We start from the raw sequence: 20,104 nt of genomic DNA on the forward strand, positions 1-20,104 counted from the left end.
TTGTGAATGTTACCCCGAGTGTGTGTGTGTGTGTCTCACCTTCCTGAAGCTGCCTTGTTGTGTCTATATTAAAAGTCATTATTGGAATCCTTGTCGTCCTCATCGTCCTGCCTGCCTCCACACACCGTGACCGTGACAGAATAACCGACCCAAAAACAGTTTAACTTCCGTGTTCTCCCCTCTGTTTGTTTTCCCTTTTTTTCCTCAGTGTTTTTCTTTCCATTGTGTTTACCCCATGGATCCCTTCACGCGCCCCGAATTCCTCCTTCTCCTGCTGGAGCAGGAAGGCAAAACTCTCGAGGACCATACCAAACTGTTCCTGTTGGTCGCTAACATCACCAGCTATGCGGTCGTCCAAAGATGGTCCTCGGGAGGAATTTGTCGCCTTCGTGGAGTGGACTCTGGCGAGAAACGGGTCGCCCACTCACCATCGGCCCCGTGGATGATCTCGCCGGATCCACTTCGGACCCAGAGCCCAGCCCACCATCTCCCCGCGGTACGGAGCATCAGCCTGAGCCCACCGATGACGGACTCTTCCATGGCTCCTCCCACTGTCGGCTCCACCGTGGGCCGCTGTTATGGCTGTGGCCTGGGTCCTGCAGAGCTCCTCCTGCTCCGGGTCCCTCCTGTCTCCTCTCTGGCTCCTCCCTCCTTCGTCGCCCCCCTGGCCTCCTCCCGGATATCCGTCCTCCGCCGGAGCCTCCACCTGTCATGTCTGCCTGCCAGCCCTTTGCCTTCCCCTGTCACTATCCCACATCCACTCCTTTGTCATCCTCCTAAGTCCCCCTCCGTCCCTCCCTCTGTCTCACCCGGCGCGAGGTCGCGCCTTCCGGGAGGGGGGCGATCTGTCACACCCCTATGGACTGGTGATTGTGGTTTCTCCCTCTGTGTCCTTATTTGGTTGTTCCTGTTCTCATTATTAGTTATTGAATCTAACACTAGATTTGAACGTGCCTTTATGCATACCTACCTTGAAATGTGTCCTCCGAAGGCAGCCATGGCAGAGACAGACATGTTTTTACAGCGCTGTGCATTATAACCAATCACACATGATTCTGTTGAGCTTATGAATGCAATGAACAATCATAAGTCATTGCTGAAACTCCGGTGTTTTGTTCAATCTGCTCTCTGACGAATTCTCTCATCAGAAACCACAAAGTACAGATGTGTGTACGAATGTAAGTAAGATATTCATTTCACAGTGTAAACAGCTCCAGTGATTATAATGTGAGTTTTTGAGATCGTTTGAACTCTGGCTAGACTGAAGTCAGTGATAATGTTTTTGATAATGTAAATGTTCTTTCCTCTCTTTCTGTACCATAAAAGTGTTATAATTTGTAACTTACAATGTTTTTATTAAATTCACATTAAATACAAAGTCAGTTGTATTAAAAATATCGTATTACATGCTGGAGAAAATGCAGAAATGTATCGGCTGACCATTTTCACATCTTCTGGGACTGTAATATCATTCGTACTTACTGGCAGGATTTGAATAGAGAGATAAATGCAATAATGGGATTGAATCTTGAGTGTGACTTTAGAACAATGTACCTGGGACTGTCCTCTTCAAAAATAACAAAGAAGGATATATACCTCTTTAATATATAATTAGCAACCAGTAAGAAGGCCATTACAAGGAAATGGCTTAAGGAAGATCCCCCATCTGTATGTGAATGGCAAGAAATTGTACATGATGTCTACAGTATGGAAGTGCTGACCCTTTCCTTAAGACAACAATCTACCAAAATCTCATCATACTGGGGGAGGTGGTTGAGAAGAAAAGAAAAGATTTAGTAGATGACCTATGTGTTTTTTTTTCCTTTTTTGACATGAAAGGGTTAATTCACTCTAAAATAAAAAATGAGGTTGTCACGTCGTTCCAAACCCATCAGACTTTGAGGTTTGTTCTTGTGCATCAAGCAAGTACGGTTGAGCTACTCTTTACCATATTTGATGTACTCTGTGTATTGATTAGTGCTTGCATGTGAATAAAAGTCTAAAATAACCGAGTTAATCACATTAAAGTGTGTCTCCTCCCAGAGGCGTCATATCCATTCAAACTGAGGGGGCACGTTCCGCCTCAAATTTTTGAACCAAGTGGATTTTGAATGCAGCTTCCAAAAGACAAAAAAAAAAAAAATTGCCGAATAATATTTTGTGTAAACAGCTTCAGTGATTTTATTAATGGGAGTTATTGAAAGTGCTTGAACTCTGGCTAGACTGAATGAAAATGTTCTTTGATAATGTAAGTGTTCTTTCCTTTTTTTTATTTCTGTACAATGAAAGTGTTATAATTAGTAACTTACAATGTTTTTATTAAATTCACATTAAATACAAAGTCACTTGTATTCCAAACATTTTATAGCATGACACCCATATCTGGTAAGTAAAAAGACGGGTTTTTATGCATATATAGATTACACTATTAGGCTTTGCCCATTGCCCATTATAGATCAACTAACATAACCTATAAAGGTGCAAAATGCATTAACTTACACATATTTGAGAATCGAGATATTTCATGATATAGTTTGGGAATATTTCGAATAAAAAGGAGAAAATAAATAAAACACAACCTATATCAATTATACAGTGCTATCGTGGCTGCCGTGTGTCATATGACACACATGACGAACTCTTTACTTGTGCCCCCTCAAAAATAATGGAACTTTTTCACATTTCCGGGTTTCTCAGCAGTGGAAGTTGTCATAGTTGGCTTAACTTGAAGAGCAGTGAATGGGAGAGTACCACAAATATATTTTTTGCATTCCCATTTGCTCTAATAGCAAAAGCAAAATTCCATGATAGTGTTTTTATGACTTTCAATAAAAGGAAAAACATTTTTGAGGGAGACTGATAATGGCAGTCAGAAGAGAGAACAATGTCAAATTTACCATGCCTCCCATAGACACTGCATGACACCCCTGTCTCCTCCAGAAGACTTGGATTAAACCACTCAATTACAAGATGAAAAACAATTACTTTTACATATATGTTTGTACTTTTTCATGCTAAAAGTCTTGGTTTCATGGACTTGCAATGGAAATAATATAGAAAAATCTTCATATGGGTTCCGAAGACTATTGTAAGTCTTATGGTGTTTGCAACGACATCCACTTTTAAAAATAAAATCGTAGTAATGGTTTCGTAGCAATGACAAAAAAAAAAAACTGTTATTTTCTTACAAAGGCAATTTTTTCTTAGTCTGAACAGCATTTTAATAATCTGAACAACTTTTTTATAAAGAACCTTTGTAAAATGGAAAGCTTGCGTGGATGTTAAAGATTCTTTATGGAACCATCAAAGCCAATAAAGGACCTTTATTTTGTGATGACAACTTTACATGTTTTGATTAACTATCCCTTTAAGGATAGAACCATACTCTAGGTAAGTAGGCAAATTCTGATGTGAATACTTGACCAACACATTTCAAGCTGGAGTTGTACCAACTTAACAAGCATTTTAGTGTTACTGTGGCAGATCTCAATACTCACGGACTGCAAATGTCTGTGCCATTATTCCAGATGTTATTATTGAGGTATCTAGCTTTAAACAAATCAACAGTACCCAATATCGCACACCTTTGAGACATTGTGTGCAAATTGGCGATTCATTATAATATAGTTAACAGACAAATTGGCTAAAAAAAAAATTCACGCACTGATTAGATGAGATGCATTTAATCGAGTAGAAGAGCAGCAGTTTGACTGGATTTCACATTGGTTATCCATTAAACATCTGAGAATAGTGTTTGCATGATGAAAACAAACAAGGACACACACACACACACACAAGTGGAGGGAACAGATCGTTTTGAAGATATCACCATCTAAAGCAGATTTCTCGGAAGCCTCGTGACACAACTGAAGCGAGTGCACTTTTTAAATGAAGCTCAACAAGATGCAACTTGACACCATTGTCCTTGCTCCCACGCTGATGCCACAGAAACACGCTGTTCTAACATATCTATTGCATGGCCTCGTCATAAATTCTGTTGAGATGATGAATGAAAAGATCAAACACGAGGGCGTGATCGGATCGCTCTGGGCACTGTTTGATCAAACTATTACATCACTGCAATGTCAACTGATGAAACCCAAAGGGGAAATATCAAGAGAAACACAAAGTTCCTTGCTCCTTTGGAATATAAGCTTGCATTCACAATGACAGTTGTTTGCAGTGGCAAGGCAACCCCTTTGAATGAGTGCTAGCAATCTGAAGTTGACACAGAATCACCATATGGAGATTTCTGCAGAATTGGAATTCAATTGGAATCTCTACACAATTGCAATAAGAGTGTAGAACTCTCAGCTCATTTAAACAGATTTTACTATTACGTTCATTATGCAAATTATCCTGTATGGGTCTGGGCATGTTTAACTTCATGCAAATACAACAAGTAGCCAACAGGAGTGAAGTCAATGGAGCACACAGTAAGAATATTTTCATTTGCCAGTTATTCTTACCAGGTTTGTACTAAGACAGTAATAAATTCAGTATACACCATGCAAACAGATGCACCCAGAATATGAACAACAACAACATGTTAACCTGCACATTAGAGCTTTCCCATAGAAAACTATTATAAAGGAAATGCTTAATACTTTAAGTCAGTGATATCAGTGATAGGACCAAATTCAGAATGCAATCTATTAACAAAACATACTATGCACAAGAACCTAGATTATGAATGCATTGGGCAAAGTTTCACATTCAGCACTTTCCCACAGAAAACCATTCTAAAGGAAATTATTTGCATGCTATTTAACATGTTGCATTCATATTCTGCTTGCCTGTATATATTATGAATCATCTATGAGGTGTATATTGAGTTTGATCTTTTAATCACTCTATGGCACATTATGCATTTTTCACGTTAAGCATTTTAGAATGTCCTGCTGTTTTAGTGATTGAAATACAGTGGCAGGTGCTGTATACGGATTGCAAGTGCCTAAAACTTGCAGATATACAGTATATAAACAAATAGCTACAACAATAGCACAAAGCAAAATTACTGCAACTAAAATTAAACAACAAAATGAAAATGAAAATATACAAATATTATTTATTAATACCTTTTTAATTATATATAAATAATATTACAATACTACTGATGTACGGCCCCCTTGCATTGTTCTACCTGCGATACGAATGGCACAGTGGTTCTTATTCGGTGAACGACCAGCTTTAGATCCAACATAATCTTTCTTGTTTTGTCTGCCCATATTGGTGAATACCTGGCTCTTGATGATGTCATCGTCCCGGTGGATTTGTAGGACATAGCCGCTGTTGCACGTGACCGTGCAGCGCGCTCCGTTAAAGTAGCCACTGTCGCTGCACTGCACCTCTGCATTCCGGATCAGGGGCTCTTGGCAATCAATGGCTTCACAGGAGTAATGAACACAACTGAAAACAGAGAGATTGAGAGAAAGGGAGAAAGGTGATATGTGACAACATTGTATTTATTGTTGCAATTAACACATTAATTCAGAGGTTATCAGCAAACCTCCAAGATGATTTTTTTGTTATTCTAATAGAAAAGGCAGATTAATAACATATTATCATAAAACATAGACACTGAGTCAGTGGTTGAACTTCAATTTAAATCAATGAGACGTAAATTAGCTAACCTTGAGCTCTGGAAACCCTGAAGGGGACATTTATTTTACTTACTGGAATAAAACAGGTCAGCTTTATAAAAAAACAGCTTTGGTACCTATTCATGAAACCACAGATATTTAGCACATTTACAGTAACAGATTATGTGCACTTTAACCGGATTCTTTCAGATGCTTTCATACACTTACATTTCACTTCAGTGCTTTTTTTTTTTAATAAAAGTCAATATCTATCTTTCACAAGGGGGAAAAAAAATGTTTGTTAGAAAATTGAGAGGATTGTGGGGGAGTTTTGGTGTCTGATGTCTACACTGCTCTTTGTTACATAAAGAGTAATTAATGTGGCCAGATGAACAATGCTGGACAAATTGAGAGCTAAATACTATCCTCAGAAAGAGAAAAAAAAGCCAGTGGGAAGGAAAAATAAATCTCTACTGGAGTCAGTTTGTAAATGCAGAGTTGGCATTTTTCAACTCTTAGCTGACCAAGTAGAATCCTGGCAGAGCTGGTGGTGGTCAGAGGGGCAAACATGAGGTGTGGGGGCTTTCAGTAAGCAAGAAATGAAGAAATATGGTTTAAGGTTTCAGACACATTTTTTAAAGCAGGAGAACATGAAACGAAGCTTCTCTCCAGTAACTGGAATCACTAAAATGTTGTTTTATGTAATCTTACACATTTTTTTACTCGCACAGTATTAAGCCATGTGTTTAAGTATAGTTAACATAAAATTGTGATATGCTATATTTAAAAAAAAAAAAGCCAATTTTTTTTTTACTATGCATGAAGTTTTAATGAGCTGGTATTAACTGACAGACATGTAATATTTGTCCTTAAAAAATATTTTGTTACATCACATGACCATTTAAAATAAACTAGTGAATGTAAATATTGAAAATGCATGGAGGCCAGTAATACAAGACAATTACAGGACATAGGATACACAGTTTCCCTTATACATACAGTGGGTACGGAAAGTATTCAGACCCCCTTCAATTTTTCACTCTTTGTTATATTGCAGCCATTTGCTAAAATCATTTAAGTAAATTTTTTTTCCTCATTAATGTACACACAGCACCCCATATTGACAGAAAAACACAGAATCGTTGACATTTTTGCAGATTTATTAAAAAAGAAAGAATACTTTACGTACCCACTGTACCTATAAAATGTCACCTATATCTCTGAAGTTGAATTTAAGTCATTTGACTACCCATTTACCTCAACAGCTTATGGTTAAGATTCACTCATAATCATTTTGCATCTTAATTTTATAAGTACAAGACATCAAAGCACACAAACACACACACACACACACACACACACACACACACACACACACACACACACACAGAGAGAGAGACAGACAGACAGACTGACTGACTGATTGATTGTCCTTTTATTTATTTATTTTTTAAATATGTTCCTAATCAATCAATTAATCAGTCAGTCAGTCAGTTAATGTTTCTATTGAAGATTTTTAATGACACCAATAAAAACAAACATGATGCTGTATTAGATTTTGGTATTCAGTACAGTATATTGCCATATATATGTAGGCATCTGTAAGATTACAAAACAGTGCCTTTGAGTTACCATTGTAATTATTTGGCCTAAATTCATCTTATTAGTTTGCAAATTAATTTCATTTATGATACACTAAATAACCAGTTAGCCAAAGCCCAGTGCCAAATACAGCTCTCTAAACACATTAAAGTGATGCTTTAGTGGTATAAGCTACTGAAAAAAGGGAGGGACACATAAAACCAATCCATGCTAATGGCCACTGTTGTTAACAACAGTGGGGATAGGGAACATGGTGTTTCGTATCAGACAGTGTTACAGGAAATATGGTGTAAATGACCGCAAAATAGTCGTGTCACTTTAAATTTGTTCTGAGCATGTTACGTACTTTACGCAATGGGGGGGGTGGGGGGGGTAACGCAAAATAGTCAGATCAGCAGAGAGAAGAGCGAAGATTCATGTTCCTCCACAGTGCACGAAGATAAAATTTAGTTTTACGGTGAACGGTGCCTTGATTCTGCTCAATTTCAACCTAGTACCCTTTGGTAAAGCGGAGCGAGGTATGTAAAGATGACGTATGTTACGTTTTGTAGTTAATTTAAAAGTCATATGAGCTCGTTTGTATGTATATGTTAATCGTGAGCTCTGCTTGTTAATTAGTTGTTTCAAACTGTATTTATTCATTTCTTCGTTTATTTTTCATCTGTTTCTCTGTAAATGTGAACTTTATTTATCGTATTTTTCTGTATATGAGTTGTATTTATTGGTTTTGTTGTTTCTTTGTGTAGTTTCAAGGTGCTACGCAAACTAGAGTTTAATGGCGCTCTTCACGAGTGAAATAAAGAAAGAAGCACCCGTCAGAAACTCTCTGTGTCCTGTTTATGGATGCCAAAGGGCAGCTACAGTGAAACTCGTCGCTTAAAGGAACCGTGCATCTATTACATCGCCGTCGTCCTCTTCGCGGGAATGCAAAGCTACAGCAAGGCCATTTCTTCGCGGGCAAGCAGCAGGGGGTCGTGATGTCATCGTAGAGGCTTAAAGAGCAATGTCGGAAGGTGGCGGTGTACTGTCGTTCTATGTTACAGATGCAGAGTGAGACTTTGAGTGACAAGAGAGTTTAAGAAGATCATATTCCTAAGTAAGCTGCATCCAGTCACCCTGAACTTTGTAAGTTGAAATGCTCAAAAGGAAAAGAGAATATGTCATGGACATTTGAATTGAAAAGTTAAAATTATAAAAGACTTTAAGTTGAAGGAAATAATTCATGCTATGTAACACATCTATTTCTTAGTTTAAAAACTGAAATACATTATTTTGAGTTAAATTTGAGCATTGCTTGAAGAAACTTGAATCTCTTGAGCATTCAAAGAGTTACAATGTTAATGTTAACAATACTTTTGTGAAAACTGAAATTTTCTGGTGTTTTCTATTACAAGCTAATCTTTGAATGTTATATACTGCTGTTTGTATTTGCATTGATCCTGCTTGCTAATATCTGTTGGGTGCTTACATACTAGAGGTCTGGTGAGTGTGGTATCACTTACTGCTGAAGTTCCTCCCTGATTATGGAAGTTGTGAATGCAGAGGAGGCTATGGAAGATACTGTTGTGCACATAGTTGAACAAGTAAATGAGATGTCACTCCCAGCAGTAGAAAAAAGCAACCCACCTGTGCAGCAGATCAGATCAAGCTCACGTTAAAGAAGCTTTATAGAAAAGGGTCTAGAGATGCGTGAACAGGAAGCCAAGAAACAAGAGAAAGCTTTCTATAAATCTTATAACAGCTGGAAGGAGACCGCAAAAGAGATTAGATCAAGACTGAAAATGTTCTGTTCACTTGAGAATCTTGAAAAAATACAGCAAGACATTCAAAGCCGACATAATTCAGTTTATCAGCACTATGAACCAATACTACGTAACCATGCTACTTCTCCGGACATTGTCAATCGTATGGACGCTTGTGCAGGTAATCAATCAAAGATCTCTTCCAAGGTCTCAAGTAAACAAGCTAATGCAGAGGCAGAACTTGCAGCCAAACAAGAGCAAGCTAAATCTATGCAAGAAATCCATGATCAACAAACGAAGCTTAATAAAATGGAGAGTGATTGGAAGCTTTGTGAAGCTAAAATGCTTGCAGAAATAAAGCAAAGGGAGAGCGAAATGCAGCTAAGGCTAGAAGAGGAAAGAAAACGGTTACATCATTTGCAAGTAGACAAAGAAGTAAAAGTAGCAGCAGCTCGTGTCAAAGTGTATAACGATCTTGAAGGCATCATTCAATGCAGTGATGAAGAAATAGACACTAGCACTCACATTGGCTGTCAAAGGACAGAGCCCACATTTCGACTAAACCCAGAAGCTGAATTGTTCTTGCCTCAGCAAGCATTCTGTGATAAGCATGAAGCCCAGCCATCTCAGGATAATGTTGCTCTAGCTCAAGCAATAGCAGACTCGCTAAGCACACATCGACTGCCTGTTCCTGAACCCACAAACTTTGCTGGCGATCCTTTGAAATTCATAGACTGGAAGATGTCCTTAATGGCCCTTATTGATCGAAAGCCCCTCCCACCTGGTGAGAAGATGTTCTATCTTAAGAATTACCTCGTTGGAGAAGCTCGCAAAGCGGAGGAGGGACATTTCTACAGAAATTCAGAGGATGCATACCAAGGTGCCTGGAAAGTCTTGCAAGATAGGTATGGGAATTCATTCATACTGCAAAAGGCTTTTCGAGACAAGCTGATGAGATGGCCCAAAATTGGGGTAAATGACCCTCTTGCCCTACGAGACTTCACCGACTTCCTGCAAGGATGTGTAGAGGCGATTCCTCATGTTAAAGGACTAGCCATTCTAAATGACTGTGAAGAAAACCACAAGCTACTAAAGAAACTTCCTGAATGGATTGTGCGCAAGTGGAATCGAATTGTGGTGGAAGACCTAGACGCATCAGGGGACTATCCAAGTTTCAAGCGATTTACAGAGTTCATGCAAAAGGAAACCAGAATAGCATGTAACCCCATCACTTCTCCACTCTTCATGAATCTGAAAAATTCAGATGAAAGGTTTCCCAAGCGAGCTAAGGCTCTTAATACAAAGGCTGACGTGAAAGATCTCAGCTCTAAAAGGCTCGAAACATCCAGCTCTAAGTCAAAGGTATCATGCTTCGCCTGTAAAGATGAAAAACACAGCATTGCCCAATGTCCTACATTTGCAGAAAGAACCACTGAAGACAAGAAGACCTTCATTCAAGAAAATCACCTCTGCTTTGGGTGTCTCAGGAAAGGGCATATCGTTAAAGATTGCAAAAGACGGCATAAATGTGGAACATGTGGCCGCAATCACCCTACCTGCTTGCATGAAGAAAGAGATAACGTGCCTACGAAAGCATTAAAAAAAACTTCCATAGAAGTTCAAGCAAGTCAGGAAGTTCACAAAGTCATGGCCCATGCACTCACACAAAGTTCTTCTGCTACTTCCAGTATCGTGCCAGTCCTCATTTCTACAGAGGAAGAGCCACAAAGAGAAGTACTCACTTATGCTCTACTGGACACGCAGAGCAACTTTAAAGATCAACCATCAACTCGCTGTGGTATCTTGTCTGTCATCGCCTCCCTGTATGACCCACTCGGATTTGTTGCACCATTCATTCTACAAGAAAGTGTATTCTGCAAGAACTGTGCCGAAGGGGCATAGGATGGGACGATCAGCTTCCAGATTAATTATGTTCACGGTGGGAGGATTGGAAAAAGGGTCTTCAGAAGCTTAAGGAAGTCGCCATACGAAGATGGTATCACCCAAATGCTTTCAATTAAATTATCAGAATGGAGCTGCACCACTTCTCCGACGCAAGTAATGCTGGATATGGAGTTTGCTCTTATCTCCGTTTCAAAAATGATAAGAGTAAAGTGCATTGCAGTTTGGTGATGGCAAAGGCCAGAGTTGCACCTACAAAAATCACAAGCATACCAAGATTGGAACTTGCGGCGGCTGTCTTAACTGCAAAAATGAGTGTCATGCTGAAAACAGAGCTTGAAATGAAGATTGATCAAGAATTTTTCTGGACAGATTCACAGGTTGTTCTGGCATATATTAACAACGAAGCACGAAGGTTTCATGTATTCGTTGCTAACCATGTGCAGCTGATAAGAGACATTACGGATCCGAGTCAGTGGTATTACATTAATACAACAGAAAACCCAGCTGATCACGCCTCTAGAGGGCTTCACGCCTCTGACATTCCTTCATCGATCTGGTTATCAGGACCAAAATTTCTGTGGGAACAAAAAGTAAGTCCAACACCGTACACCTCTGTCAACCTGCTTGTTGGTGACCCTGAAGTTAAATCAGTCCAAACATTCGCGACCACAGTCAATAACAGTACAGACATTCTCAGTCGTTTCAGTCAATTTTCTTCTTGGTCAATGCTTTTAAAGGTTGTTGCAAGGATAAAAAGACTAGGATCAAAACAGAAATACCCCAGTGATCATGTGACTGTTGAGGAGCATCAGAGGGCTGCTGAAGTGGTGATCAAACTTGTCCAGCAGGAAGCATTCTCCAAAGAAATAAGAATGATCGAGAAGGGGAACACTCTTCCAAGTGCTAGTGCGTTGTACCACCTAGATCCCATTTTGAACAAAGGTCTTCTTCGTGTAGGACTGAGAAAGTCATCACTCAGTCAAGAACTAAAACATCCTGTGATTCTCCCAAAAGATAGTTACATCACCAAGCTAATTCTGTCACATTACCACGCCAAGGTTTGTCATCAGGGTCGAAATCGAACTCAAATGGAGCTTAGAACGAATGGATTTTAGATCATTGGAGGCAGCAAGTCAATCGCCAAGCTGATACACAAGTGTGTGCAATGTCGAAAACTTAGACGACCGACAGAAGAACAACGAATGGCAGAACTTCCCAAAGAGCATGTTGAAGTATCTGCACCCTTCACATTCTGCGGCATGGACTGTTTTGGGCCATTTGTCATAAAAAGAGCTCGCAAGGAGTACAAGAGATATGGCCTAATATTCACTTGTCTATCATCTCGCGCAGTTCATACTGAGATGATTGAAGATTTGTCTACGGATGCCTTCATTAATGCCTTGAGGTGCTTTATCAGTCTTAGAGGAGCAGTTCGCAAACTTCAGTGTGACCACGGTACCAACTTCGTGGGAGCCAAGAATGAATTCAAAGAATCACTGAAACAAGTTGACACCAAAGCTCTGGAAGTCTTTCTCGCTGAGAAACAATGTGAATTTGTCTTTAATGCTCCTTCTGCAAGCCACGCTGGAGGCATCTGGGAGCGTCAAATACGAACTGTTCGAAATGTACTCAATGCCACACTTGCTCAGTGCCCAGGCAGGCTAGACGATGCTTCACTGAGAACGCTGTTCTATGAAGCAATTGCTATAGTTAATAGTCGTCCGCTAACGGTAGATGGCATTAATGATCCAAATTCACTCGAACCTCTAACTCCAAACCATTTAATACTAATGAAATCTGATGTTGCACTTCCACCTCCAGGAAAATTTGTCAAAGAAGACATGTACGCTACGAAACGATGGCGCAGAGTCCAATACTTGGTTGAGCAGTTTTGGAGTCGTTGGAAAAAGGAGTATCTTCTTAACATTTCAACGCGCCAAAAGTGGCATACTCCTCGCCGAAACCTCAGAGTAAATGATGTCGTAATCATCAAAGACGATATGCTCCCAAGAAGTCAATGGCAGTTAGGCAGAGTGGCTGAAACTGTCAAAGAGAGTGATGGATTTGTTAGGCGAGTGAAGGTACAAGTAGGAGAACGAAAACTCACTAGCAAACGTGATCAACCTTCCAAGCCCACAATCATTGAAAGGCCCATCCAGAAATTGGTGGTGCTTCTTGAAGAAGAGTGACTGTTAATGGCTTGGGTGATACCCTCATATCAGACCAAGTAATTATTTCTTTCTAGCCATTACCTACATTCATGAAACTGAAAGGCGGTCATATTAAGGTTCAAAATCATGTTCTGATTCATTTTCAGTTTGTTCTGTTGATTCATCATACCATGATTGGTGGGAGTGTAAATGACCGCAAAATGGTCGTGTCACTTTAAATTTGTTCTGAGCATGTTACGTGCTTTACGCAGTAGGGAGGGTAACGCAAAATAGTCAGATCAGCAGAGAGAAGAGCAAAGATTCATGTTCCTCCACAGTGCATGAAGATAAAATTGAGTTTTATGGTGAAAGGTGCCTTGATTCTGCTCAATTTCAACCTAGTACCCTTTGGTAAAGCGGAGCGAGGTATGTAAAGATGACGTATGTTACGTTTTGTAGTTAATTTAAAAGTCATATGAGCTCGTTTGTATGTATATGTTAATCGTGAGCTCTGCTTGTTCATTAGTTGTTTCAAACTGTCTTTATTCATTTCTTCGTTTATTTTTCATCTGTTTCTCTGTAAATGTAACTTTATTTATCGTATTTTTCTGTATATGAGTTGTATTTATTGATTTTGTTGTTTCTTTGTGTAGTTTCACGGTGCTACACAAACTAGAGTTTAATGGTGCTCTTCACGAGCGAAATAAAGAAAGAAGCACCCGTCAGAAACTCTCTGTGTCCCGTTTATGGATGCCAAAGGGCAGCTACATAAGATTTTTTTTAGAGAAATTAATACTTTTATTCATCGGGTATGCTACGCTACGAAACGATGGCGCAGAGTCCAATACTTGGTTGAGCAGTTTTGGAGTCGTTGGAAAAAGGAGTATCTTCTTAACATTTCAACGCGCCAAAAGTGGCATACTCCTCGCCGAAACCTCAGAGTAAATGATGTCGTAATCATCAAAGACGATATGCTCCCAAGAAGTCAATGGCAGTTAGGCAGAGTGGCTGAAACTGTCAAAGAGAGTGATGGATTTGTTAGGCGAGTGAAGGTACAAGTAGGAGAACGAAAACTCACTAGCAAACGTGATCAACCTTCCAAGCCCACAATCACTGAAAGGCCCATGCAGAAATTGGTGGTGCTTCTTGAAGAAGAGTGACTGTTAATGGCTTGGGTGATACCCTCATATCAGACCAAGTAATTATTTCTTTCTAGCCATTACCTACATTCATGAAACTGAAAGGCGGTCATATTAAGGTTCAAAATCATGTTCTGATTCATTTTCAGTTTGTTCTGTTGATTCATCATACCATGATTGGTGGGAGTGTAAATGACCGCAAAATGGTCGTGTCACTTTAAATTTGTTCTGAGCATGTTACATTCATTTCTTCTTTTATTTTTCATCTGTTTCTCTGTAAATGTAACTTTATTTATCGTATTTTTCTGTATATGAGTTGTATTTATTGATTTTGTTGTTTCTTTGTGTAGTTTCACGGTGCTACACAAACTAGAGTTTAATGGTGCTCTTCACGAGCGAAATAAAGAAAGAAGCACCCGTCAGAAACTCTCTGTGTCCCGTTTATGGATGCCAAAGGGTAGCTACATATGGTGTTAGCGGTCAAAGGCCACTGCATAAGATCTGACCGGAGCAGCATTAGATCACATTTGTGTATTCATACCAGAGAAACATAAGTAGTTTGCAAGGCCTGAATATTCAGCATTTATGCCGCTGAGCATTATTTTACTAAAATAAATCAGCCACTCGATAAAGTGCACTATAGACCTGAAGCAAATCAACCCGCTGTCAATACAGTATAAGAGCAGGCACTTTGCAGTCAAAGGGCAATTCATGGTAAACAAATAATTTTCAGCCCTGTTTCAAAATTACCTAATTCTATAAATCAAGCAAATTATGTTTATTGCACATTCTTACATGAATGGACGTTATTATATATTATTGTAAGCATGATGAGCGTGTAACAGCACTTGGCCTAGTGCCCTTGTTCATGTGTTTTTAACTGGTTTGGATGCTCACTATAGTTTTAAATTTAAAATGGAAACAATGCATTGATTTTTTCTGGCATCACTTACAAATGATTTCGAAGTCAGATGTAAAGGATTTTCTTTCCAGGTAATGGTTCAAAACCGTAATATATTGTGGTTCACGAGAAATGAACTCACTGCACTAATGCAGAGATTGTGAAAATCTATTGTTTTATTTATGACAGTAGTGATATGTACATTTTTTTCTGGATTTATTTGTCTTTTTTACTAGTTATGTGTTTTTGTAGTATCCTTATGGATTGTAAATATGGTACAGACAGATTTAAAAAAAGGATAGAGCACTGTGCTGTTCTGGCCTTTAAAACATCAGGAAATAATATAAAACAGATTATCTTAAAAATGTCATATGAAACTTTTTTTTTCCAGTATACATTAAATACACTGATAATGTTAAACAAAATTCATCATTTTGTTGTCCATGACCATTTTCCAGCCTCTCTGACCAATTAAACTGGCCATTTGTGGATGCTGAACAACAATGCTTTGATTGCTGTCAGGTATAATATAGTTAAAGCAGGAAAAAAGTATTTGGCAGTTGGACAGAATAATAAACCTCTTTTTCCTTTGAATTATGTTTATTTTCCTTTCCCATTTTTTCTTCTTCTTATATTAAGCATAACCCTCACTAAATTTTGTGATCACTAATTATTTTATTCAGCTTGTCAACTGAATGTTTTTTGCTTAAGGATATATTACCTGGAAAACAGGTCAAAAACATTGGGTAAGAAACTGACATTTGCATAAAGTCTTTACCACATTTTATGGTTAAAGGTAGTTCTTCTACTGTTTAGTCATAGTTAACAGGCATATAAATTTGGGAGGCCATATATTAATGTGTTTGTGACATCAGAAACATTTTCAGGAAATGCTCTTTTTGGACCAGGGAAAAGGTTTTGAGTTTTGAATGTTACAGTATATGTGTTCATATTACTCTTGTAACTCTAAAGGTCAAGGATAATTAGTTTCTTCGTAAAACCTATTTAACATACAAAACCAAAAATGTCCAAAAATTCTTCATTTTACTCTCTACCATAAACTGCATGGAGTAACATCTCATAAGGAGCATGAAACCTAGGCCTAACTGCTCACCTCTGGCCCATGGGGTTGTATATTTCATTGCTCTGACAGCCGCTGATGGTGATTGGGTCAAAGAACTGGAAGGAACGCAAGCCAACGCCAGAGATGGCCACGAGATCGGAGCGGAACATGAGGAGAATGGCTTTGGTGTGGTAGAAGGCCATGCTCAAGTCATGACTCACTGGGATGACCAGAGGATTGGTGCGGCAGCTCAAACGCCAGTCGCCTAAACATTTCAGGGGAAGAAATTAACACATATGACAGTAATCAGAATTTAGGCAGTTGCTAATATCACAAAGTCAAATAGTTACCTAAGCTGTGAATGCTCTCTTTAGTGTCGATCAGCTGGACTGTGATGTTACACTGGGCTTGGTCAATGTAGCTGGTTCCATCTGCGGCTAAATGGATGATAACGGCCGCAGCAACCATAGGATGTGAGAAATACGCCTGCCGGACACAAGATCTGGTCTTACATTTATGCAAAAGTTTTCTTCTGTACTGTAGCAACACTCATTATATGCATATAAGTTGAGACATGGGTCTAACAGTCAGACCTGCTGTATTTTGAGAGGTTATACCCGCTAAGTTTTGGGAGTTAATTTTTAGTCCATCTCTGCAAGACAGACTTTTCAGGATAGGAGATGGACTAAAAATGAACTCCCAAAACTTACTGTCAGATTCTGGCAGATAAATTCTTCAAACAGTGGTACAATGTGATGCTTCAAGAGCCACTCTTAACTTATCTGTCTATAAAGCCTATAAATCAGTCTTCATGTATTTCACAACACTTCAGCATGGTATCCTTATTAAGTGAGGGTCATTTTTTTTAGGATTTTTTTGTTTTTGTTTTTTTTTTTAGCCAAGAAAAGTCTCTGAGATCCTGACACCTTGTAATTCTGGACACTCCAGGTAGTTTGCAGTTCTGTAAAATGGTGCTGCTGGAGACTAAAAGGTTCCTGGTGGTTTCACACCTACTTCTTCACCTTAATTCTTAATTATTTTGCAGTTAACAAGCATATTTTCTTCTCCACCTGTTTTTTTCTGACCCTGCTGACCCAATGAGCATTTCACTGTCCAATGGTAATGTCTTAACTTTGCAAATTCTAGTATTGCATCAGTATTGCATCCTTCTCATGGGCATTTAATCATTTTTTACTTTTAGTCTGAGTTAAATCTCTGTTTTGGCTTATTTTATCTGTAAAGGAAAGCCTGCTTAATAATTATGCACACCTGAATATAAGGAGTTTTTCACTTCCAGCCTACATGGACAATTATATATCAATTATGAATGATTAAATACAAGATTAAAAGTAGTTATTATGATTGATGTGGTTTGGAATACCAACTTGCCTAATAATTATGCACGCATTGTAGTAAATATTTCCTTAAATTAATAAAAACAGCTGCATTTAGATCCTGCTCCTATTTCCCTTACATTATGTGACAGTGATAACTATGAGTTAAAAATTTACTCCATTTACCTGTAGTGTCTCACTCTAACGTACTTAATAAACCTGCATGCCACAACAGCTCACATTCTGTAATGTATTTTAACAACCATGAATCACATTTAAAGTTGAAATCTCTGATTTAATAATGATAAAAGAAAAAAATCTTACCTTTAACCAATACTGGGGATACCAGGAAATACCCTGAGCCTCTCGACATGGAAACCAGGCGTACTGTGACACTCCATCAGAGAGGTCAAACACTTTAGACTGGCATGTCTGGGGACAGACAACATATACGTTTACCCATGTTGGACAAAATTTATGCAAAGATTGAATTGAATGAATGAATGAATGAATGAATGAATGAATGAATGAATGAATGAATGAATGAATATATGAATGAATGAATGAATGAATATAGCACAAGAAATGTCATCAAACTGTCAAACTCCAAGGCTTTTTAAACTTTTCTAAATGTTTAAATACTGCTTTGTCTTGAATTTCTTATGAATTTATAGGAGTTTCTTACTGAGAAAGTTTAAATTCTGTCATCATTTACTTACTAATCAGTGCAATTTTGTGAATGGCACACAACCCATTTACCATTTACTTTATTTTCAAGCTAGATTGTGTCTAGCATAACTATTTATTGTGCTAGTTTTACAGTAGCTTGTCTCCCAGCTGAGAAAACAGCCTGAAAGTTAACCTAAAAATACAGCATAACAATTTTGATGGATTTTGAAAATGAATTTGATCTTCTCCCTGTAATTCCTTGATAGTCTTTCTTAAAAAAAAAAATGTTTTCATGCCTTTTTCTGTTTGTCCCTCTGTAAACATGCAGAGCCAAAGGCCAAGATATGTCTACAACATGCCTTGACAAAATGACTGGTACTCATTTATAACCCTATTATATGGCATCTTGCAGTTCATTTAAGGATGAAGCATGGTGTTTTGTATTAATGTTGTTTTGTCTGCTAGAGTCACACTGCAGGTGGACAGCTCTGAAAAAAATGTCTACCCTGATCTGCATCATGTGATGTGTACTACGGAAATTATTTTATCAAACCTCACTGAAAAAAAGAGCCGTACACATCATGATATTAGACAAGGACACCATGTTTCGCCCATTCTCCTGACCATATGGAATATGATACATGTAATTGGAGCCACTATGGAAACCACACGGAAAAATAACGAAGCATCTGACCAAGAGATCTGTTGATGTGTCATGTATGATCTGGTCCCTTAAGGGAATAAAGCTATATTGCATTTCCAAGTATTGCAACTTCAGGTGGCACTTTTTTTCCCCTAAATGCAAGGCATGCACTTTTCTACATGTTTATGCGAAGCAAAAAGCCTTCACCCAAAACGATAAGCACCATACGCTAGTGTAATGGACAGGAAACCCTTGTGAAAAAGACATGAGCTTAATTGTATTGAATGTGCATTTGAAAAATTACCCGGCACCTGGGTAAAAAATATTAAAAACAACCCAAAAAAATTACTCTCAAGTGACGGTAGCTGTTGACTTATATTTTATGAATGACCTAGGACCATGGTTTCAGATAAAAAAAAATTAAATAAAAATCTACTGTTCTTCTTCTACTCTACTGTTCTACTTAAGAAAAAAAAGCAACTTACTGTATATCTTGGATGGCCTGAAGGTGAGTACATTAACACAAATTTGCATTTTTACTGAAGTGTATTTTACGGTGAACTGTACTTAAAGAAAGCACTCTTTCTTCTTAACACACTTAAGTACACCTTTAAAATGTGATTTAAAAGTTTGCTTTAACGTACATTTTAACAGAACACTAATTTTGATTAACTTTAAAGCTTATTATAATTTTGTTTTATTTGATATTACATTTAAAGCTAATATAACAAAGTTAAATGTAACAAATATACCAGCTCCATTACAAATGTGTAATTACAGATATTTAAATAAATGTTATGCAAGTTTCAATAGCAATTGCATTAGTATATTTTAGTTACGAATGCTTGTCAGTACATTCAGCAGTACTTGAACCATATTTCAAAGACAACTTGTAATTTCATAATTTGAAGTAATTATGAAATTACATATACAGATGTAATTAAGTCCTACTTAAGTGGGTCAAAAAAATCACTATAAAGTTCAGCTAATTGCATTTAATAAAATGTAAACTATAATACATTTTAATTTAATTGCAATTAAAATGAAATTGCGTGTCCAAAAATTTGACATTAAAGGGTTAGTTCACCCAAAAATTAAAATTAGCTTGTGTTTTACTTACCCTCGAAGCATCCTAGGTGTATATGACTTTCTTCTTTCGGATGAACCCAGTCAGCGTTATATTTAAAATTGTCTTTGATCTTTCAAGCTGTTTAATGGCACTCAGCGGGTGTTGCAGTTGAACAGTCCACAAGTCGTCAAATAAAGTTCGCGCATTCATAATATAGCGTACTGCAGATGGCTCCAGGGGATGAATAAAGGCCCCTTGTAGCGAATCCATGAGTTTTTGTAAGAAAAATATCCATATTTCAAATG

The 20,104-nt window shown here is 38.1% G+C and overlaps 1 protein-coding gene across 2 annotated transcripts in view; it reads right to left on the reverse strand.

The window, feature by feature from the left end:
• LOC107675511 (pappalysin-1-like) overlaps positions 1-20,104 on the reverse strand; it is a 149,874-nt gene that overhangs the window by 46,752 nt on the left and 83,018 nt on the right. For both annotated transcript variants that reach the window (XM_016469895.1, XM_016469896.1), the window contains 4 exons: positions 17,743-17,850; positions 16,435-16,570; positions 16,136-16,349; positions 5,241-5,409 (listed from right to left, as the gene is read on the reverse strand). In XM_016469895.1, the coding sequence (XP_016325381.1) occupies positions 5,241-5,409; positions 16,136-16,349; positions 16,435-16,570; positions 17,743-17,850 (627 nt within the window). The remainder of the gene's footprint in view (positions 1-5,240; positions 5,410-16,135; positions 16,350-16,434; positions 16,571-17,742; positions 17,851-20,104) is intronic.

This window comes from Sinocyclocheilus anshuiensis, unplaced genomic scaffold (genome assembly GCF_001515605.1).
Source record: "Sinocyclocheilus anshuiensis isolate Anshui unplaced genomic scaffold, SAMN03320099.WGS_v1.1 scaffold1604, whole genome shotgun sequence".
NCBI classification, from domain to species: domain Eukaryota; kingdom Metazoa; phylum Chordata; class Actinopteri; order Cypriniformes; family Cyprinidae; genus Sinocyclocheilus; species Sinocyclocheilus anshuiensis.